Below are 24,350 nucleotides of genomic sequence, written 5' to 3'. Positions count from 1 at the left end.
ACTAGGATGATAGCAAAAAATTATTAAGCCTCAAGTGATTAGAATGGGCTAGAGTCTGCAGAGGGGGAGGAGGGGGGATGAGGGGCGGGAAGGGGGGGGGTAGTGGGATGGGAAAGAAAAGTTTTTAGTAAGGGAAAGGTAGAAATGTTACAAATGTCTATTTGTATGAGAATTATTTCCCTTTTTGGGTATTTGTATTAACATGAAAAATTTTATAAATATTTAAAAAAAAAAAAAAAAAAAAAAGTAAAATCTTTTAAACCTGTCCTCTAGGAGTTACTAGAAAATAGGATCCCAGGAAAGAATTTCAGGATGTCCCGCAAATCTGTCTTTGAGCAGGATAGGGAAGGAGGCATGAGTGGATAAAGGTTTGCACTTTATGTTGTACTTCTCTGAACCCTTAATTGAATCCACAGGTCTGTAATGTCAGTGACCAAGAACTACAAGAGACGTTCCGCTGCTTTTAAGAGTGAGGGTACTTTTTCTTTGGGAAAAAGGCTTTGCAGAACTCTTGGCAGGTTTTAAGAACCTAGGTTTGGGCTGGAAGAAAGGGCTGAACATCAGTCTAGAAATTGAAGCCTGGGTAGAATGGATAAATGCTCTATGTTTTGGAAAATGAAAATGGCTCCTGAAGGGAAGGCTTTTTGAATTTTTGATTCCCGGACATCTTTGATGAATTTGTCAAGTGTTTCACCAGAGACATCCTCCTTTGAGGCATCTTTTACTGGTCGCTTTTGCTGACCAGGCTTTCAGCCACAAAGATTCTGTGCATGTGAATGGAAATCAAAGACATTCTAGAAATGTGTGTTATGATTAGTTGTGGTGCATCTGCACAATGGAGCAAGACAGGGGCAATTGCTGTAGTTGCTCCATTAAGGTACAGTCCAAGAAACCAGGATTGTGAAGGTGGTACAAGTAGCTGCGATCTGACAGAAACCACAGAGATAGTTGGTTGCAAACCTGGTCATGCAAGTGTAAAGAGCTGAGCATCTCAAAACTTCCTATTTGCGGAATCCCTCAATTTAGGAATTTGTTTTTGGTTTTTTTTTTTTTAATTGAAACAGTGAAATGTTTTCTTAAGACTGAAACAGCAGAATCTACTACTGAAAAAGCTCACTTCGTAGCAAAATGTTTTCCATTGGATAGAGTTCAGTAATAATTTTTGGAGGAGTTAAAATCATTCCAGGATTGACTCAATTGTCCTTAATTTCCACTTTTATTCATTCTTGAATGGGGAGTTCCCTTTTAGACTTAAGGGGTCTCCTAGGACCCAAAAGGGACATAAGAGATGGAAAAGGAGTAGGCCAATGCTAAGATCTTTGAGCAACACAGAAGGGAATAGCGGCTAGTGTATTGTGTAAAGCCATAGTATTAGGCATAAAAGGAGTCTGAGGGAGCGATATCTTCGACTTTCTCAAGGTCCTCTATTTCTCCTTTAGTCTGCCTCTTTCAGGAAGGGCATAGCAAGATCTGACTCTAGAAAAGGCAGAGGAGGAAAGAGACTGGCGTTTCAGAGCTTTTGGCAGTAATAGCTGTATAAAAGCTGTTCGCTGTTGAAGAAGTGGTACAGAACTGCAGAAAATTCTGCCTCTGTAAAATAATCCTCATGCTGTGTGCTAGAGATATAGCTAGAACTAGATGCAGAGACCAGTGTTAAAAATGGTGTCCTCCTCTGGTACAAGGGAAGCATGGTCACTGAGGCTGAGTGTTGTTCGACCCTTTGACAAAGCGATAGGTATTCCTCTATGGGGTACTGAAAGTAGGGTAAGCATGTCCAGAAGGATGACGCAGCCCTACTCAGTGTAGGCTGCACTGTAGCAAAGTACTTGCGCAAAAGGTTGGGAGGTGGCACCTGAGTACCTTATAAGGCTCTAGGCAGAAATGGTTTTAAAATGTCCAACCTGTGGTGTTATGTAACACCTGGTCATCTAATTGAGACTAAGCTCTAAGGTCCCATTCACACCGGCAATTAAGGCTGGTAAGAATTGCAGCAGCAGGAATCTTCTGATTCCTGCTGCGACTGAGCAGCTAGGTGCAGCCACTGGCCTCATTCACTATAATGACAGGTTGCTGGTGGCTACAGGTATGCGCAGTTGTCCACACAGCCAGTGATTACCTGCTAGACATTTTGTGTGCAACACGAAGGTAATTACTGGCTGTGCAGAAAGCCATGAATAGCTGTGGCCACATGCGACCTATCATTATAGTGAACGGGATTGGCGGCTGTTTCAGCAGGAATGAGTTGATTTCTGCCGCTACAGTTTGCGCTGGCCTGTGATTGAATTTTAGCACCAAGTTCAGAAAGTTTACACTGTAGGTGAATACATTTCAAACACATTCTTGGTTTCCTAGTAGTTTTAATATATAAGCGCAAACTATTCAGGATACACCTAATATAGTTTAATGTAAGTAATGGAGGTAAATAATTCTACTTGCAGTGGGACTACTTTAACAGCCAGAGGAACAGGGTGACTGTGTCTTACCTGTTCCCAATGCTGGACATTAAGATCTAAAACTCCATACTTCACAGTGGGCATATGCCCGAAGGGGTCTTCCGGGCCTGGGTTCCACAGCAATGGACCTTGCTCTTGGAACCATGTAGCTATAGTTTTGAAGTTGCACCAATCCAGATGAACTGCTTCTTTTGTTGTATTAGAGGATAGTGAAGGAGTTGATTGAAGAATCCAAAGATAAAATAAAGAAAGAAAAATTCTAAGAGTGATTTCTCCGCAAAGGAGGAGAAGAGATCCATCACCTTAGGACACAAGCAAAAAAAAAACAAAAAACCACACGAGGACTCACAGATTGGGGCAGTGCTATATAGGGGGTATAGTATCCTCAAAAGCTTTTCCAGGGTCCAATCATCACACACGTTTTTCCCCTTTACAAAGCAGAAGTTAGGCTTTAAAAACTGTACCTAAACAAACACAATGTATTGCAGCTTACCAGCCTCAAATGTTGTGGCTGCATTTGTTTTCTCTCTTTAGGTTTTCCTCTTTTTTCACCTGGTAATTTTGCCAGTAAAACATCTCCTGTACCAAGGTAGCAATGCTCAATCACAAAGAAGCAACAATGTCACTTCTCCCAAATTTGGACTAAAAAGCAAAAAAAGGGAAGACAAGCCCCACTAATGCAGCTCCATATTGAAGGACTTGTAGGCTGCAATACATTATATTTTTGTTTTGAGGTTTAGCTCTACAAGACGGAAAATCTGTGACTATTTCTTAATTCCGTGCACCTAAAGCCCCACTAAGAGGACTTTGGGTATGAAAAGAAAAAATCAACTAGCTTGCCACACTTCTAAATCTCAGTCTTGGCTCATTACCATAATGCATAGCCTTTCTGGCCAGGCCACTAGGGAGGCCCTGGAAGTCAGAGCATTAGGCCAGACTCTCAACATGAGATGCTGGTTCAGAACACTTCTGGATTTTAGCCACCGAGGTGCTGGCTTGCTTTAATGGGCTTATAATATTGTCCAAAGCTCAACTTTTCTGTTGATGTAGCTAATCTGCATGAACACTAAACAGTTATAATTTAACCTTTAACATAATCAACAGCTTATTTCAGATGTATGATAATTTATAGTTGCACTAACAGCAGCAAAAAAAAAAAAAATTAAAAGAAAAAAGAAAATGAAAACAAAACCAAAAGAAAAAAAAAAACCCCAAAAAACACAAAAAACACATTTTAACTATCAACTTAGGATTTTATTAATGGTTTCTAAAACATCTGATGTAAGGCATAACTTAACTTGCCAAAACAGGGGGGTGCCAAAAATCACTGAACAGTCTAGCTCTACACTGTTAGTGCTGCTGAACTTTACAGTGATTGGTAGGTGAAAGGCCCAACCAGACAGACTAGTTGGCTAAAACAAGGTTGAATAAAAAAGGAAAAACTTCCAACATATGACAAATTTGATCTAAAACTCTGTCCCCTAAAGCATAAAGAAAACACAAATCCACTATATTACAAAACAAAACACCCTCTGGTGTCCGCTGTACATGTCAGCTCTCCTCACTGCCTCCCTATTTGCCTGCTTGCTGAGCCTGTCGACGGAGCAGAACATAAATCTTCTCTTTGATCCAGTCTTTATTGTAGGGTTGGTATGTCTGAGTGTCTGCACGGTACCTGCAAGAGAACAGTAAATTGGGGATCATTAATTTACCACTGCGGCTAACATTGCAAAGGCTTGGGGGCTTGAGCCATGATTTATCAGAAGCATGATATTTCTGTGAAAATTCAGATATTAGTAAAGGGAACAAGAATATTAATTGATCAGCTGTTAAAAATGCCAGTGCAGGGATGAAGCTTTTTTTAATACAATGCTGCTGTGTTAGTGCTACTGAAAAACTGCTTATGTGTTATTTTGTGTTATTTTATAAAACAGTTATGTGTTATTTTGCCAATAGTTCACTTCAATATTAAACACAGTACATAGATACAACTTGTCGAGTCTTCAATATCCATGTTGCTTTCAAACAGCACAAGTAGTTGCAAAACAACCACCTTATAAAAAAAAAAAAAAGGTATACATTAAAAAATTTTATTTTTTTTTTAATATACATTATTCAGTTCCTGATGGGACAAAGTGAGTAATCTGTCCATCTTCATTGGTGCCTTGCAACATTTGCTGTGCTGTCAGACAAGGTGCGGAATTATCCAAAAGGGACAAGCAAGGAACAATTCTGTCATCGATAACAGAACAAATAATTTTCACCTAATCAGTATAGTATGCATCCGTCAAAAAAGAAAAAACAAATTGTGTGACCAAGACCATGCATGCTGAGAAAGGAAAGATTACATCACTGCAGGAAGTCGTATTTTGTTGTTTTGAGAATTTTTGTAACTCTAATAACCCATTTGGTTTCGATATGAGACTAGCATGCAAAAACAAATATTCTCATCGTGTGTACCAGGATTTACAGGCATGCATACGATTACGATATCACATTTGCCATAAAAAAAAAGGGGGGGGGGGCAGGGTTGGCGGCATATACTTACACCAAACAGCTAAGATCTGCTAAGTCATCGATAAAATCAAACAACTGACTGATGTCATATGTTATGGATGGACTGTTGGGATTCATTCTCTTTAAGTGTTCTTCATACATTTTACATACCCCTAAAAAAGAAAGACATGAGATCAACAAACAAGGGAAAGACTTCAATCAGGGACCGTTCACACTTTTGTATTTCACAGTCAACTATGCACAAAAGTGTACAGCAAAAACATTTACTTTCAGTAGTGCTGGATTGTAGTACACTGCACAAAAAAATTAAAGTAACACTTTGAAAACACATCAGATCTCAATGAGGGAAAAATATCATGCTGGATATCTATACTGACATGGACTGGGTAATGTGTTAGGAATGTAAGAATGCCCCATCGTTTGATGGAAATGAAAATTATCAACCTACAGAGGACTGAATTCAAAGACACCCTGAAAATCAAAGTGAAAAAATTATGCAGCAGGCTAGTCCATTTTTGCTGAAATTTCATTGCAGCAACTCAAAATGGTAGTTTGTATGGCCCCCACGTACTGGTATGCATGCCTGACAACATCGAGGCATGCTCTTAATGAGACGACGGATGGTGTCCTGGAGTATTTCCTTCGAGATCTGGACCAGGGCATCACTGAGCTTCTGGAGAGTCTGAGGTGCAACCTGGCGGCATCAGAGACTGAAACAGGATATCCCAGAGGTGTTCTATTGGATTTAGGTCAGGCGAGCGAGGGGCCATTCAATGGTATCAATTCCTTCATCCTCCAGGAACTGCCTGCATACTCTCGCCACATGAAGCGGGCATTGTCGAGCACCAGAAGGAACCCAGGACCCACTGCACTAACATAGGTTCTGACAATGGGTCCAAGGATTTCATCCCGATACCCAATGGCAGTCAGGGTGCCATTGTCTAGCCTATAGAGGTCTGTGCGTCCCTTCATGGATATCGCTTCCCAGACAATCACTAATCCACCACCAAAACGGTCATGCTAAACGATGTTACAGACAGCATAACGTTCTCCGCGGCTTCTCCAGACCCTTTCACGTCTATCACATGTGCTCAGGGTGAACCTGCTCTCCTGTGAAAAGAACAGGGCAGTAGTGGACCTTCCATTTCCGGTGTTCAATGGCAAATGCCAATCAAGTTCTATGGTGCCGGGCAATGAGCACAGGGCCCATTAGAAGACATCGGGCCATCAAGCTACCCTCATGAAATTGGTTTCTGATTGTTTGGTCAGAGACATTCACACCAGTGGACTCCTGGAGATCATTTTGTAGGACTCTAGCAGCGCTCATCCTGTTCCTCCTTGCACAAAGGAGCAGATACTGGTCCTACTGATGGGTTAAGTACCTTTCATGGCCCTGTCTAGCTCTCCGAGAGTGACTGCCTGCTTCCTTGAATCTTCTCCATGCTCTTGAGATTGTACTGGGAGACACAGAAAACCTTCTGGCAAAGGCACGTATTGAAGTTCCATCCTGGAGGAGTTGGACTACATGTGCAACCTCTGTAGGGTGTAGGTAGCGCCTCATGCTACCAGTAGTGACAATGACCCTAGCCAAATGCAAAACTAGTAAAAAACAGTCAGAAAAGATGAGTAGGGAAAAACAATGTCAGTGACCTCCACCTGTAAAATCATTCCAGTTTTGGGGGTCGTCTCATTATTGACCATCTGGTGCTCCTAATAAATTTCATTAAATTACAAAGCAGCTGAAACTGATTAACAACCCCCTCTGCTACTTAACTGACCAAATCAATATCCCAGGAGTTTGACTTGATGCTATACTCTAATTAAAAAGTGTTCCTTTAATTTTTTTGAGCAGTGTATTTTAAAATCCAACAGACAAACTTGGCAAAATATCGCCATTTTTTTTAAAAAAAAAGAGCTTTATTGCCATATGCACAAATATATACAGCATAACAGAATAGTAAAACACAATTTCCAGTACAAAATCTTAAAAGGAACAAAATCAAGGCAGCAAGTATTATCCAGTTCTACCAAGACATTGCACAATGTAACGCAACCAAATGTCTGCTCAAATATTATCTGCAAAGTCATACAATAAATATAGTAATAAGGATACCATAAGTACATATATCAGTTTCACAAGTATTAGTTTGAGAGCAGCAATGAGAGGTTGCGGCATAATAACAGCGATTAAAACAAAAAAAAGAAAACTCAAATAAGAGAAAAAAGAATAAGGAACACAGAAAGAGAACAGATTTGAAACCAAACTTTGTGGAGTAAACTCCTACTCTTCCTTTACATTTTAACATACTAGCATCAATACAATATTCTGTACCAGTGCATTAATTAACCAAAGGCAACAGCGGACAAATGGTCCATGTATCATACTCAATACACCAAAATTATGCCACTCCAGGGATGTCTTCCACTGTAACTAAGGATTCTATCCATCAAGACCAAAATTCGTAGAAATTTATTTGGACATCCTCTGGCTTCATGTCATTTCATATAGTGGGACATATAATTCACCAATTTTTTGCAGGCTGCCAAACCAAGGACATCCGTTCGTGTCCAATGTAACACTATCAATTTACACACATAAAAGAATAGTAATCTCAAAAAGGTTTGTGTGACATTATCCATAATATCATCCTCAATTACCTCCAGGAAGCTAATAAGTGGGCTACAAATGTTTGGCAAATCAAACACGTCAGCGTAACATGGGACCACAATGGTCAGACCTTAGCACTAGAGATGAGCGAAGAAATGAAAAATTCGATTCGACTGATTCGGCGAATTCGTGGACAATATTCGATTCGAGTCGAATAAATTCGCTGTGAATTTAACTTAAAAAAGGGTGTTTCTAGGCTTCAGAGAGACTTAATATTAGTGCAGAACACTGTACCTTTAATTTAAATGCCCTTGGAGTCTGCTGGGGAAGAGAAATAATACTGTCAGTCAGTATGACATGCAGATGAGTGCCGTCGATCTTAGAATCACCGCACACTTCACTCATTTGGGCAGTCACGGGGCCAAAACCAGAGTGTGGAGCCACAGTGTGGCGGTGGAGGCAGCAGCAATGGGAGGCCATACAGCACCCTATGACAAAAATGGAAACCACCAGCAGTGTGAGGAGACCTGAAAGTGGCACATGGCAGAGTGTGGCGATAGAGACAGCAGCAATGGGAGGCCGTACAGGGACCCATGACACACTCTGGACCTGGCAGCAGCATGAGGAGGCGGTACAGGGGCCCATGACAGATTACGGGCCTGGCAGCAGCATGAGGAGTCGGTACAGGGGCCCATGGCAGATTACGGGCCTGGCAGCAGCAATGGGAGGCCGTACAGGGACCCATGACACACTCTGGACCTGGCAGCAGCATGGGGAGGCGGTACAGGGGCCCATGACAGATTACGGGCCTGGCAGCAGCATGAGGAGTCGGTACGGGGGCCCATGACACACTCTGGACCTGGCAGCAGCATGAGGAGGCGGTACAGGGGCGCATGACAGATTACGAGCCTGGCAGCAGCAACTTGGACAGGAGGACGTTCAGCTTCTGCACCGTCGGGTGCGTGCTCGCAAACTGTTGTCTCTTGGAAACGGATTCCAAGAAAGACTGCTGACGGAATCCGTGAAGATGAGTAGCAGGAGAAGGAGCATCTGAACGAGCGGAATATGCCAACAAGCGACAACAGGGGCCCATGACAGATTACGGGCCTGGCAGCAGCATGAGGAGTCGGTACGGGGGCCCATGGCAGATTACGGGCCTGGCAGCAGCTATGGGAGGCCCGTAATCTGCCAGCACCCTATGACAAAAAATGGAACCCACCAGCAGTGTGAGGAGACCTGAAAGTGGCACATGGCAGAGTGTGGCGATGGAGACAGCAGCAATGGGAGGCCGTACAGGGACCCATGAGAGACTCTGGACCTGGCAGCAGCATGAGGAGGCGGTATAGGGGCCCATGGCAGATTAGGGGCCTGGCAGCAGCTATGGGAGGCCCGTAATCTGCCAGCACCCTATGACAAAAAATGGAACACACCAGCAGTGTGAGGAGACCTGAAAGTGGCACATGGCAGAGTGTGGCGATGGAGGCAGCAGCAATGGGAGGCCGTACAGGGACCCATGAGAGACTCTGGACTTGGCAGCAGCATGAGGAGGCGGTATAGGGGCCCATGGCAGATTAGGGGCCTGGCAGCAGCTATGGGAGGCCCGTAATCTGCCAGCACCCTATGACAAAAAATGGAACACACCAGCAGTGTGAGGAGACCTGAAAGTGGCACATGTTTGGGGCATGATTCATGGCGGATTTAGTCAGTTGTGTCAGGAACTGGTGGTTTGAAATCCAGACTAATCCACGCCTGATTCATTTTCACAAACGTGAGTCTCTCCACACTTTGGGTGGACAGTCGTGTCCTCCGCGGAGTTGCAATACCTCCTGCCGCACTAAACACGCGCTCCGATGCCACGCTACTGGCCGGGCATGACAGCCTTTCAAGGGCAAATTCAGCTAGTTGGGGCCAAAGGTCAAGTTTCGTTGCCCAGTAGTCAAGGGGATTGTCTACCTCGGTTGGCAGGGTGCTGTCCAAGTAGGCCTAAGCCTGTTGTTTGAGGTCCTGCTCCAGGTCCACCTGATGCTGCTGCTGCTGCTGCGGCTGGTTAGTAGTTTCCTCACTGCGCTGGTGAAGAAAGCTACTCATCATCGACTGCAGACTGAGGCAGCCGCTGCTGGTGGAGCTGCCACTGCTCCTACCACCCCACCCCTCCCCTGCTGCCATGGCAGCGGAACACGAGCGCACAGGGCCCACAGTGTCTGAGGATGGACGTTGGCGCAGACAGGCAGAGACCAGCTGACTACATAGGTGTTTTTTATAGTACGTTATTTTGGCCTCCCTCTCAGCAGGTGTGAAAAAGGCCACCATTTTTGAACGGTAGCGAGGGTCCAACAAGGTGGACAGCCAAAAGTCATCCCTCTGTCTGATGGTTATTATTCGGCTGTCGCTACGCAAGCAACCGAGCATGCTATGGGCCATTTGTGCCAAGGAATGCGAGGGACTCCCTGCCTCCATCTCCACAGCATACTGCCACGGTGCGTCTAGGTCCTCTGTCTCCTCTTCCTCCTCCTCTACCAGATGCTCCTGCTCCTCCACTCCTGTCCGCTGAGTGGAAAAACCACCCATTTCACTCAATAATTCCTGAGCACCAATGTCCTCCTCTACCTCCTCCTCTTCTTCCAGTCCTGCCCCCACAGGGGCCATGTGGCGTTGAGATCTGTGCGCCACGTCTACCGCACCCTGACCAGCCATTGTTAACAGCATTTGTTCCAGGACGTGCAACAGAGGAATGACGTCGTTCATCCCATAGTCCTGCCGACTCACGAATAGCGTGGCCTCCTCAAAGGGCCTGAGCAAGCGCAGGTGTCACGCATGAGCTGCCAATGGCTGACATCTAAGTTACACAGGGAGTACCTTTATCTGCTTTTAACATCAGGAAATCTGTGATGGCCTTTTGCTGTTCGTAAAGGCGGTCTAACATATGTAGGGTTGAATTCCACGTTGTTGCAACGTCACAGCATGAGGAGTCGGTATAGGGGCCCATGGCAGATTAGGGGCCTGGCAGCAGTTATGGGAGGCCCATAATCTGCCAGCACCCTATGACAAAAAATGGAACACACCAGCAGTGTGAGGAGACCTGAAAGTGGCACATGGCAGAGTGTGGCGATGGAGACAGCAGCAATGGGAGGCCGTACAGGGACCCATGACACACTCTGGACCTGGCAGCAGCATGAGGAGGCGGTATATAGGGGCCTACGGCAGATTAGGGGCCTGGCAGCAGCTATAGGAGGCCCGTAATCTGCCAGCACCCTATGTCAAAAAATTCAACACACCAGCAGTGTGTGAGGAGACCTGAAAGTGGCACATGGCAGAGTGTGGCGATGGAGACAGCAGCAATGGGAGGCCGTACAGGGACCCATGACAGACTCTGGACTTGGCAGCAGCATGAGGAGGCGGTATATAGGGGCTTATGGCAGATTAGGGGCCTGGCAGCAGCTATAGGAGGCCCGTAATCTGCCAGCACCCTATGTCAAAAAATTCAACACACCAGCAGTGTGAGGAGACCTGAAAGTGGCACATGGCAGCAGAGTGTGGCGATGGAGACAGCAGCAATGGGAGGCCGTACAGGGACCCATGACAGACTCTGAACTTGGCAGCAGCATGAGGAGGCGGTATATAGGGGCCCATGGCAGATTAGGGGCCTGGCAGCAGCTATAGGAGGCCCGTAATCTGCCAGCACCCTATGTCAAAAAATTCAACACACCAGCAGTGTGTGAGGAGAAATGAAAGTGGCACATGGCAGCAGAGTGTGGCGATGGAGACAGCAGCAATGGGAGGCCGTACAGGGACCCATGACAGACTCTGAACTTGGCAGCAGCATGAGGAGGCGGTATATAGGGGCCCATGGCAGATTAGGGGCCTGGCAGCAGCGATAGGAGGCCCGTAATCTGCCAGCACCCTATGTCAAAAAATTCAACACACCAGCAGTGTGTGAGGAGAAATGAAAGTGGCACATGGCAGAGTGTGGCGATGGAGACAGCAGCAATGGTAGGCCGTACAGGGACCCATGACAGACTCTGGACTTGGCAGCAGCATGAGGAGGCGGTATATAGGGGCCCATGGCAGATTAGGGGCCTGGCAGCAGCTATAGGAGGCCCGTAATCTGCCAGCACCCTATGTGAAAAAATTCAACACACCAGCAGTGTGTGAGGAGAAATGAAAGTGGCACATGGCAGAGTGTGGCGATGGAGACAGCAGCAATGGGAGGCCGTACAGGGACCCATGACAGACTCTGGACTTGGCAGCAGCATGAGGAGGCGGTATATAGGGGCCCATGGCAGATTAGGGGCCTGGCAGCAGCTATAGGAGGCCCGTAATCTGCCAGCACCCTATGTCAAAAAATTCAACACACCAGCAGTGTGAGGAGACCTGAAAGTGGCACATGGCAGAGTGTGGCGATGGAGACAGCAGCAATGGGAGGCCGTACAGGGACCCATGACAGACTCTGAACTTGGCAGCAGCATGAGGAGGCGGTATATAGGGGCCCATGGCAGATTAGGGGCCTGGCAGCAGCTATGGGAGGCCCGTAATCTGCCAGCACCCTATGTCAAAAAATTCTACACACCAGCAGTGTGTGAGGAGACCTGAAAGTGGCACATGGCAGAGTGTGGCGATGGAGACAGCAGCAATGGGAGGCCGTACAGGGACCCATGACAGACTCTGGACTTGGCAGCAGCATGAGGAGGCGGTATATAGGGGCCCATGGCAGATTAGGGGCCTGGCAGCAGCTATGGGAGGCCCGTAATCTGCCTGCACCCTATGTCAAAAAATTTAACACACCAGCAGTGTGAAGAGACCTGAAAGTGGCACATGGCAGAGTGTGGCGATGGAGACAGCAGCAATGGGAGGCCGTACAGGGACCATGACAGACTCTGGACTTGGCAGCAGCATGAGGAGGCGGTATATAGGGGCCCATGGCAGATTAGGGGCCTGGCAGCAGCTATGTGAGGCCCGTAATCTGCCTGCACCCTATGTCAAAAAATTTAACACACCAGCAGTGTGAAGAGACCTGAAAGTGGCACATGGCAGCAGAGTGTGGCGATGGAGACAGCAGCAATGGGAGGCCGTACAGGGACCCATGAGAGACTCTAGACTTGGCAGCAGCATGAGGAGGCGGTATATAGGGGCCCATGGCAGATTAGGGGCCTGGCAGCAGCTATGTGAGGCCCGTAATCTGCCTGCACCCTATGTCAAAAAATTTAACACACCAGCAGTGTGAAGAGACCTGAAAGTGGCACATGGCAGCAGAGTGTGGCGATGGAGACAGCAGCAATGGGAGGCCGTACAGGGACCATGACAGACTCTGGACTTGGCAGCAGCATGAGGAGGCGGTATATAGGGGCCCATGGCAGATTAGGGGCCTGGCAGCAGCTATGTGAGGCCCGTAATCTGCCTGCACCCTATGTCAAAAAATTTAACACACCAGCAGTGTGAAGAGACCTGAAAGTGGCACATGGCAGCAGAGTGTGGCGATGGAGACAGCAGCAATGGGAGGCCGTACAGGGACCCATGAGAGACTCTGGACTTGGCAGCAGCATGAGGAGGCGGTATATAGGGGCCCATGGCAGATTAGGGGCCTGGCAGCAGCTATGTGAGGCCCGTAATCTGCCTGCACCCTATGTCAAAAAATTAAACACACCAGCAGTGTGAAGAGACCTGAAAGTGGCACATGGCAGCAGAGTGTGGCGATGGAGACAGCAGCAATGGGAGGCCGTACAGGGACCATGACAGACTCTGGACTTGGCAGCAGCATGAGGAGGCGGTATATAGGGGCCCATGGCAGATTAGGGGCCTGCCAGCAGCTATGTGAGGCCCGTAATCTGCCTGCACCCTATGTCAAAAAATTTAACACACCAGCAGTGTGAAGAGACCTGAAAGTGGCACATGGCAGCAGAGTGTGGCGATGGAGACAGCAGCAATGGGAGGCCGTACAGGGACCCATGAGAGACTCTAGACTTGGCAGCAGCATGAGGAGGCGGTATATAGGGGCCCATGGCAGATTAGGGGCCTGGCAGCAGCTATGTGAGGCCCGTAATCTGCCTGCACCCTATGTCAAAAAATTCAACACACCAGCAGTGTGAGGAGACCTGAAAGTGGCACATGGCAGAGTGTGGCGATGGAGACAGCAGCAATGGGAGGCCGTACAGGGACCCATGACAGACTCTGAACTTGGCAGCAGCATGAGGAGGCGGTATATAGGGGCCCATGGCAGATTAGGGGCCTGGCAGCAGCTATGGGAGGCCCGTAATCTGCCAGCACCCTATGTCAAAAAATTCTACACACCAGCAGTGTGTGAGGAGACCTGAAAGTGGCACATGGCAGAGTGTGGCGATGGAGACAGCAGCAATGGGAGGCCGTACAGGGACCCATGACAGACTCTGGACTTGGCAGCAGCATGAGGAGGCGGTATATAGGGGCCCATGGCAGATTAGGGGCCTGGCAGCAGCTATGGGAGGCCCGTAATCTGCCTGCACCCTATGTCAAAAAATTTAACACACCAGCAGTGTGAAGAGACCTGAAAGTGGCACATGGCAGAGTGTGGCGATGGAGACAGCAGCAATGGGAGGCCGTACAGGGACCATGACAGACTCTGGACTTGGCAGCAGCATGAGGAGGCGGTATATAGGGGCCCATGGCAGATTAGGGGCCTGGCAGCAGCTATGTGAGGCCCGTAATCTGCCTGCACCCTATGTCAAAAAATTTAACACACCAGCAGTGTGTGAGGAGACCTGAAAGTGGCACATGGCAGAGTGTGGCGATGGAGACAGCAGCAATGGGAGGCCGTACAGGGACCATGACAGACTCTGGACTTGGCAGCAGCATGAGGAGGCGGTATATAGGGGCCCATGGCAGATTAGGGGCCTGGCAGCAGCTATGTGAGGCCCGTAATCTGCCTGCACCCTATGTCAAAAAATTTAACACACCAGCAGTGTGAAGAGACCTGAAAGTGGCACATGGCAGCAGAGTGTGGCGATGGAGACAGCAGCAATGGGAGGCCGTACAGGGACCCATGAGAGACTCTAGACTTGGCAGCAGCATGAGGAGGCGGTATATAGGGGCCCATGGCAGATTAGGGGCCTGGCAGCAGCTATGTGAGGCCCGTAATCTGCCTGCACCCTATGTCAAAAAATTAAACACACCAGCAGTGTGAAGAGACCTGAAAGTGGCACATGGCAGCAGAGTGTGGCGATGGAGACAGCAGCAATGGGAGGCCGTACAGGGACCATGACAGACTCTGGACTTGGCAGCAGCATGAGGAGGCGGTATATAGGGGCCCATGGCAGATTAGGGGCCTGCCAGCAGCTATGTGAGGCCCGTAATCTGCCTGCACCCTATGTCAAAAAATTTAACACACCAGCAGTGTGAAGAGACCTGAAAGTGGCACATGGCAGCAGAGTGTGGCGATGGAGACAGCAGCAATGGGAGGCCGTACAGGGACCCATGAGAGACTCTAGACTTGGCAGCAGCATGAGGAGGCGGTATATAGGGGCCCATGGCAGATTAGGGGCCTGGCAGCAGCTATGTGAGGCCCGTAATCTGCCTGCACCCTATGTCAAAAAATTTAACACACCAGCAGTGTGAAGAGACCTGAAAGTGGCACATGGCAGCAGAGTGTGGCGATGGAGACAGCAGCAATGGGAGGCCGTACAGGGACCCATGACAGACTCTGGACTTGGCAGCAGCATGAGGCGGTATATAGGGGCCCATGGCAGATTAGGGGCCTGGCAGCAGCTATAGGAGGCCCGTAATCTGCCTGCACCCTATGTCAAAAAATTTAACACACCAGCAGTGTGAGGAGACCTGAAAGTGGCACATGTTTGAGGCATGATTCATGGCGGATTTAGTCAGTTGTGTCAGGAACTGGTGGTTTGAAATCCAGACTAATCCACGCCTGATTCATTTTCACAAACGTGAGTCTCTCCACACTTTGGGTGGACAGTCGTGTCCTCCGCGGAGTTACAATACCTCCTGCCGCACTAAACACGCGCTCCGATGCCACGCTACTGGCCGGGCATGACAGCCTTTCAAGGGCAAATTCAGCTAGTTGGGGCCAAAGGTCAAGTTTCGTTGCCCAGTAGTCAAGGGGATTGTCTACCTCGGTTGGCAGGGTGCTGTCCAAGTAGGCCCAAGCCTGTTGTTTGAGCTCCTGCTCCAGGTCCACCTGATGCTGCTGCTGCGGCTGGTTAGTAGTTTCCTCACTGCGCTGGTGAAGAAAGCTACTCATCATCGACTGCAGACTGAGGCAGCCGCTGCTGGTGGAGCTGCCACTGCTCCTACCACCCCACCCCTCCCCTGCTGCCATGCCAGCGGAACGCGAGCGCACAGGGCCCACAGTGTCTGAGGATGGACGTTGGCGCACAAAGGCAGAGACCAACTGACTACATAGGTGGTTTTTATAGTACGTAATTTTGGCCTCCCTCTCAGCAGGTGTGAAAAAGGCCACCATTTTGGACCGGTAGCGAGGGTCCAACAAGGTGGACAGCCAAAAGTCATCCCTCTGTCTGATGGTTATTATTCGGCTGTCGCTACGCAAGCAACCGAGCATGCTATGGGCCATTTGTGCCAAGGAATGCGAGGGACTCCCTGCCTCCATCTCCACAGCATACTGCCACGGTGCGTCTGGGTCCTCTGTCTCCTCCTCCTCCTCCTCTACCAGATGCTCCTGCTCCTCCACTCCTGTCCGCTGAGTGGAAAAACCACCCATTTCACTCAATAATTCCTGAGCACAAATGTCCTCCTCTACCTCCTCCTCTTCTTCCTGTCCTGCCCCCACAGGGGTCATGTGGCGTTGAGATCTGTGCGCCACGTCTACCGCACCCTGACCAGCCATTGTTAACAGCATTTGTTCCAGGACGTGCAACAGAGGAATGACGTCGTTCATCCCATAGTCCTGCCGACTCACGAATAGCGTGGCCTCCTCAAAGGGCCTGAGCAAGCGGCAGGTGTCACGCATGAGCTGCCAATGGCTGACATCTAAGTTACACAGGGGAGTACCTTTATCCGCTTGTAACATCAGGAAATCGGTGATGGCCTTTCGCTGCTCGTAAAGGCGGTCTAACATGTGTAGGGTTGAATTCCACCTTGTTGCAACGTCGCAGATCAGGCGATGCTGTGGAATTCCGTTCTGCCGCTGCAGCTCAATGAGGGTGTTCTTTGCGGTGTAGGAATGGCTGAAATGCATGCACAGTTTACGTGACATTTTAAGGATGTCTTGCAGTGGGATGGTGGATTTTAGGAACCGCTTGACAACCAGATTGAACACGTGAGCCATGCATGGCGCATGGCACAACCTTCCTTGACGCAGAGCAGACACCATGTTCTTTCCGTTGTCAGTCAACATGGTTCCGATTTTTAGTTTGCGCGGAGACAGCCATCTGTCGATTTCTCTGTTCATTACACTCAGCAGTTCCTCCCCTGTGTGACTACGTTCGCCAAGGCATACCAGGTGCAGCACAGCGTGACACCGTTGCGCCCTGCACATGTGATATGCCGGTCGGGTAATGGGACTTGGCACGGGGGTGGCGGCTGAGGACACGGCGGAAAAAGAGGTGGTAGAGGCGGACATGCTTGCTGGACCAAGGACGTGCAAACGTGGAGGCAAAAGCGTCGTGACCTGTCCAAGTTGCTGGTGCGGCTGTGCCGGCACCACGTTCACCCAGTGGGCCGTAAATGACATGTACTGTCCCTGACCGTAGTTACAGCTCCACACGTCGGCGCTGCCGTGCACTTTGGCAGAGACCGACATGCTCAAAGACTGGCCCACCATCTCTTCTACATGTGAATGCAGGGCTGGCACTGCCTTTTGGGCAAAGAAATGACGGCTTGGCACTCTCCACCGCGGCGCGGCACAAGCCATCATTTCTCGGAAAGGTGCTGAGTCCACCAGTTGGAAAGGGAGGGACTGCAGCACCAGCAACTTGGACAGGAGGACGTTCAGCTTTTGCACCGTCGGGTGCGTGCTCGCAAACTGTTGTCTCTTGGATACGGATTCCAAGAAAGACTGTTGACGGAATCCGAGAAGAGGAGTAGCAGGAGAAGGAGCATCTGAACGAGCGGAAGATGCCAATGAGCGACAACTCCCCTCAGCAGAGGTGTTGGAGCCTTGACTGGCTGATAGAGGGCGATTGACGACGTCGGGTGACGGAGCAAGTAACGGAGCGGGTGATGGAGCGGGGGCTGGGGCAGGCAGAACCGCCGTATGTTTATCACGGTTTTCCCAGGCCACCGAATGGTGACGCTGCATATGCTGACGCAACGCTGTAGTCCCAACATGGGCCCCCTGGCCACGCTTGCATTTCTGGCCACATAGTCGACATACGGCTACGTTTACTTCCTCGGGCGGCTTGAGGAAAAATTGCCACACCACCGAGTAGGAAACTTTGCCCCCGCTACTCTTCACTGGCTGACTGCTACTTCCTCCGTGCGCACCGGCACCACTACTGGCCGTGGTGGTAGGCTGCAGTGGAGCTGGTGCTCTACTCCGTGGACGTTTGGCTCCACTGACACTGATGCGACCCTGCTGCTGTCTCCTGGGCAACCCACCGACTGTTTTGCTCGCTGCCAAGCTGCCACCCTCTTCTCCTGATGATGCGGAAGAAATTGCCTGATGACGACGAGGCTGCCAAGTGCGATCAACCTCCTCATCATCAAGTAGGGTCTCCGCCTCACTACTAGCCCCCTCGGCTGCGTCTGGGTCAGGAGACAGACCTGTCTCTAGACCGGCTACCGAGCCACTCTCCTCGCCAGTACTTGTTCGCTTGGCTGCTGAAAAGGCCGATGTCTCCCCCCGTTCCTGACCGCCCTCTGTTAGCTCTTCCTCACTGTACAGTGGGGCTGAGCCCACAGCATGCGATACTTCGCTTGGTGAGGGAACAGCAAAGGACAGGGGCAGGTAGAGGACACGTGATTTCAGTGGGCTTGGTCCCGGGCCATGCCAACTAACGGTTGTGTCTGACGTACCCACCGACCGTTGGCTGTAGGTGTCAGAGGTGACCTGGGAAGAGGAAGACGACCGAGCCAACCAATCAATGACGGCAGGGTTGTCGGTGGAGACACGACCGCTGGATGACACCGGGAGCACTGGCCTCTGGCTGCGAATACTGCTGCCTCGACCCCTTCCTCTGCTGCCACGTCTGCTCGCTCCTAAAACATTGCCTCCTCTGCCACTCCTCTGCATGTTGTCTGACATACTATTTAATTCAACGATTAGGTGTCCCTGAGTAACAATTCTCTGGCACTCAGTAACAATTCTGTCTGTCCCTGAGTATGAATTCTGTGGCCCTGAGTAACAATTCTGTGTCTGTGCGAGTAACAATTCTGTGTCTGTGCGAGTAACAATTCTGTGTCTGTGCAAGTAACAATTTTGTGTCTGTGCGAGTAACAATTCTCTGGCACTCAGTAACAATTCTGTCTGTCCCTGAGTAACAATTCTCTGGCACTCAGTAACAATTCTGTCTGTCCCTGAGTAACAATTCTCTGGCACTCAGTAACAATTCTGTCTGTCCCTGAGTATGAATTCTGTGGCCCTGAGTAACAATTCTGTGTCTGTGCGAGTAACAATTCTGTGTCTGTGCAAGTAACAATTTTGTGTCTGTGCGAGTAACAATTCTCTGGCACTCAGTAACAATTCTGTCTGTCCCTGAGTAACAATTCTCTGGCACTCAGTAACAATTCTGTCTGTCCCTGAGTAACAATTCTCTGGCACTCAGTAACAATTCTGTCTGTCCCTGAGTATGAATTCTGTGGCCCTGAGTAACAATTCTGTGTCTGTGCGAGTAACAATTCTGTGTCTGTGCAAGTAACAATTTTGTGTCTGTGCGAGTAACAATTCTCTGGCACTCAGTAACAATTCTGTCTGTCCCTGAGTAACAATTCTCTGGCACTCAGTAACAATTCTGTCTGTCCCTGAGTAACAATTCTCTGGCACTCAGTAACAATTCTGTCTGTCCCTGAGTAACAATTCTCTGGCACTCAGTAACAATTCTGTCTGTCCCTGAGTATGAATTCTGTGGCCCTGAGTAACAATTCTGTGTCTGCGCGAGTAACAATTCTGTGTCTGTGCAAGTAACAATTTTGTGTCTGTGCGAGTAACAATTCTCTGGCACTCAGTAACAATTCTGTCTGTCCCTGAGTAACAATTCTCTGGCACTCAGTAACAATTCTGTCTGTCCCTGAGTAACAATTCTCTGGCACTCAGTAACAATTCTGTCTGTCCCTGAGTAACAATTCTCTGGCACTCAGTAACAATTCTGTCTGTCCCTGAGTAACAATTCTCTGGCGCTCAGTAACAATTCTGTCTGTCCCTGAGTATGAATTCTGTGGCCCTGAGTAACAATTCTGTGTCTGTGCGAGTAACAATTCTGTGTCTGTGCAAGTAACAATTTTGTGTCTGTGCGAGTAACAATTCTCTGGCACTCAGTAACAATTCTGTCTGTCCCTGAGTAACAATTCTCTGGCACTCAGTAACAATTCTGTCTGTCCCTGAGTAACAATTCTCTGGCACTCAGTAACAATTCTGTCTGTCCCTGAGTAACAATTCTCTGGCACTCAGTAACAATTCTGTCTGTCCCTGAGTATGAATTCTGTGGCCCTGAGTAACAATTCTGTGTCTGCGCGAGTAACAATTCTGTGTCTGTGCAAGTAACAATTTTGTGTCTGTGCGAGTAACAATTCTCTGGCACTCAGTAACAATTCTGTCTGTCCCTGAGTAACAATTCTCTGGCACTCAGTAACAATTCTGTCTGTCCCTGAGTAACAATTCTCTGGCACTCAGTAACAATTCTGTCTGTCCCTGAGTAACAATTCTCTGGCACTCAGTAACAATTCTGTCTGTCCCTGAGTATGAATTCTGTGGCCCTGAGTAACAATTCTGTGTCTGCGCGAGTAACAATTCTGTGTCTGTGCAAGTAACAATTTTGTGTCTGTGCAAGTAACAATTCTCTGGCACTCAGTAACAATTCTGTCTGTCCCTGAGTAACAATTCTCTGGCACTCAGTAACAATTCTGTCTGTCCCTGAGTAACAATTCTCTGGCACTCAGTAACAATTCTGTCTGTCCCTGAGTAACAATTCTCTGGCACTCAGTAACAATTCTGTCTGTCCCTGAGTAACAATTCTCTGGCACTCAGTAACAATTCTGTCTGTCCCTGAGTAACAATTCTCTGGCACTCAGTAACAATTCTGTCTGTCCCTGAGTAACAATTCTCTGGCACTCAGTAACAATTCTGTCTATCCCTGAGTATGAATTCTGTGGCCCTGAGTAACAATTCTGTGTCTGTGCGAGTAACAATTCTGTGTCTGTGCAAGTAACAATTTTGTGTCTGTGCGAGTAACAATTCTCTGGCACTCAGTAACAATTCTGTCTGTCCCTGAGTAACAATTCTCTGGCACTCAGTAACAATTCTGTCTGTCCCTGAGTAACAATTCTCTGGCACTCAGTAACAATTCTGTCTGTCCCTGAGTATGAATTCTGTGGCCCTGAGTAACAATTCTGTGTCTGTGCGAGTAACAATTCTGTGTCTGTGCAAGTAACAATTTTGTGTCTGTGCGAGTAACAATTCTCTGGCACTCAGTAACAATTCTGTCTGTCCCTGAGTAACAATTCTCTGGCACTCAGTAACAATTCTGTCTGTCCCTGAGTAACAATTCTCTGGCACTCAGTAACAATTCTGTCTGTCCCTGAGTATGAATTCTGTGGCCCTGAGTAACAATTCTGTGTCTGTGCGAGTAACAATTCTGTGTCTGTGCAAGTAACAATTTTGTGTCTGTGCGAGTAACAATTCTCTGGCACTCAGTAACAATTCTGTCTGTCCCTGAGTAACAATTCTCTGGCACTCAGTAACAATTCTGTCTGTCCCTGAGTAACAATTCTCTGGCACTCAGTAACAATTCTGTCTGTCCCTGAGTATGAATTCTGTGGCCCTGAGTAACAATTCTGTGTCTGTGCGAGTAACAATTCTGTGTCTGTGCAAGTAACAATTTTGTGTCTGTGCGAGTAACAATTCTCTGGCACTCAGTAACAATTCTGTCTGTCCCTGAGTAACAATTCTCTGGCACTCAGTAACAATTCTGTCTGTCCCTGAGTAACAATTCTCTGGCACTCAGTAACAATTCTGTCTGTCCCTGAGTAACAATTCTCTGGCACTCAGTAACAATTCTGTCTGTCCCTGAGTAACAATTCTCTGGCACTCAGTAACAATTCTGTCTGTCCCTGAGTATGAATTCTGTGGCCCTGAGTAACAATTCTGTGTCTGTGCGAGTAACAATTCTGTGTCTGTGCAAGTAACAATTTTGTGTCTGTGCGAGTAACAATTCTCTGGCACTCAGTAACAATTCTGTCTGTCCCTGAGTAACAATTCTCTGGCACTCAGTAACAATTCTGTCTGTCCCTGAGTAACAATTCTCTGGCACTCAGTAACAATTCTGTCTGTCCCTGAGTATGAATTCTGTGGCCCTGAGTAACAATTCTGTGTCTGTGCGAGTAACAATTCTGTGTCTGTGCAAGTAACAATTTTGTGTCTGTGCGAGTAACAATTCTCTGGCACTCAGTAACAATTCTGTCTGTCCCTGAGTAACAATTCTCTGGCACTCAGTAACAATTCTGTCTGTCCCTGAGTAACAATTCTCTGGCACTCAGTAACAATTCTGTCTGTCCCTGAGTAACAATTCTCTGGCACTCAGTAACAATTCTGTCTGTCCCTGAGTAACAATTCTCTGGCGCTCAGTAACAATTCTGTCTGTCCCTGAGTATGAATTCTGTGGCCCTGAGTAACAATTCTGTGTCTGTGCGAGTAACAATTCTGTGTCTGTGCAAGTAACAATTTTGTGTCTGTGCGAGTAACAATTCTCTGGCACTCAGTAACAATTCTGTCTGTCCCTGAGTAACAATTCTCTGGCACTCAGTAACAATTCTGTCTGTCCCTGAGTAACAATTCTCTGGCACTCAGTAACAATTCTGTCTGTCCCTGAGTAACAATTCTCTGGCACTCAGTAACAATTCTGTCTGTCCCTGAGTAACAATTCTCTGGCACTCAGTAACAATTCTGTCTGTCCCTGAGTAACAATTCTCTGGCACTCAGTAACAATTCTGTCTGTCCCTGAGTAACAATTCTCTGGCACTCAGTAACAATTCTGTCTGTCCCTGAGTAACAATTCTGTCTGTCCCTGAGAATGAATTCTGTGGCCCTGAGTAAGAATTCTCTGGCACTCAGTAACAATTCTGTCTGTCCCTGAGTAACAATTCTCTGGCACTCAGTAACAATTCTGTCTGTCCCTGAGTAAAAATTCTGTGGCCCTAATAACGTTTCTGTGGCCCTAAGTAACAATTCTCTGGCACTGAGTAACAATTCTGTCTGTCCCTGAGTATGAATTCTGTGGCCCTAACTAGCGTTTCTTTGTCCCTAAATAACGATTCTGTGGCCCTCATTAACAAGTCTGTGTCCCTGAGTAATGGTTCTCTGTCCCTAAGTAACTTCTCTCTGTCCCCAATTCTCGTTTCTGTGGCCCTAACTCTGTCCCTGTCCCTAGTACAGAGCGGTCTGCCTCTGTTCAATGACTGCAGGCAAATGAAGATTTCCAAAATGGCCGCTATATATACCTCGACCATTACACAGTGCTGGCTGGCTGGCTGCTGATTGGCTGATGCGATCACATGTCGTTGAGGAATGCATTATGGGGCAGCGCGCCTTGTCTGCGCGCCTTCCCCGACATCCCCGCTCCGTCGCCGCACATGTCAGCCGCCATTTTCGGAAAAATTTCGATTCGCGCGTCCGAATTAGGCTGTTTTTCGGATTTGGCACGAATCGAAATTTTTCCGATATTCGACTCGAATTCCACTTCGGATACTTCGATTCGCTCATCTCTACTTAGCACACTCCCAAACCATATGCAGGAAAGTTCCCTCAGTCACCAAGCATTTATGACATGTTGCAGAGTTCCTCCTACCCATCTTAAATAATTTTAGCGGTGTATAATACGTCTGGTGTAGATATCGTATCTGTACCATGTTATCCTCAGAGGAGATGACAGACGCCACATACGAATGAAGCACCTCTGACCATCTCTGGGCCATCAGGTCTGCAATAAGAGCACTCCATCTTTCCTTGGTTCTATGGCATTGCCTACTATCTATCAGAATCAGTGCTGAGTAATAACTAGAAACTGATTTATTATGCTCTGGTCCCAGGAGTGTCTCAAGTTTAGTGTTAGAGACACCGCCTCCTCGCCAAATTGCCGGAACGCAGCATGTTTAAGCTGGACATAATAAAAATCCCACGAAGCTGGTACGCCCCACTCAATCTGCATTTGTCTAAAGGTTTCAAATCTCCCATCTTCATATAAATCACAGAGATATTTAACCCCATAGCGTGCCCACCTACGACCCTCATTTAGCTTAAAAAAATTATTCAGAATGTGGATTATACCATAGTGGAGCACTCGGCAAATGACCCAGGGACTCATCCGAAATTTGATTAATACACAACCTCTGTATAGTCCTAGAGACTGCCAGAATGGGCTTGCCCCCTGGCGTAGGGACCTCACCTCTATAGAAAAAGTTCAGCAATGCCTCATAGGAGGCCACTGCTGCTTCAACTGCCGTTGCTGCATTATTTAACTGAGGGAACATTCGCAAATGCATATACATCAGTTGAGATGCAAAATAATACATAAGAAGATCCGGCAACGCCAGACCACCTCTTTCTATTGGAAACTGTAAAATTTCAAGGGATACCCTGGGTACTTTGGAACCCCACAAAAAAAGCACTGTGCAGT

At 48.0% G+C, this 24,350-nt stretch overlaps 1 protein-coding gene across 1 annotated transcript in view; it reads right to left on the bottom strand.

Moving 5' to 3' along the window:
- Positions 1-3,685: 3,685 nt before the first annotated feature.
- ERH (ERH mRNA splicing and mitosis factor) overlaps positions 3,686-24,350 on the bottom strand; it is a 38,945-nt gene continuing 18,280 nt past the window's right edge. The window contains exons 3-4 of the mRNA XM_089671332.1: positions 5,002-5,122; positions 3,686-4,128 (exon numbers count right to left, since the gene is read on the bottom strand). Coding sequence (XP_089527458.1) covers positions 4,026-4,128; positions 5,002-5,122 — 224 coding nt within the window. The 3' untranslated portion in view covers positions 3,686-4,025. The remainder of the gene's footprint in view (positions 4,129-5,001; positions 5,123-24,350) is intronic.

This window comes from Staurois parvus, unplaced genomic scaffold (genome assembly GCF_062004578.1).
Source record: "Staurois parvus isolate SC_StPar_1 unplaced genomic scaffold, SC_StPar_1.0 ptg000104l, whole genome shotgun sequence".
NCBI classification, from domain to species: Eukaryota; Metazoa; Chordata; class Amphibia; order Anura; family Ranidae; genus Staurois; species Staurois parvus.
This window is presented reverse-complemented; position numbering and strand designations above follow the sequence as displayed.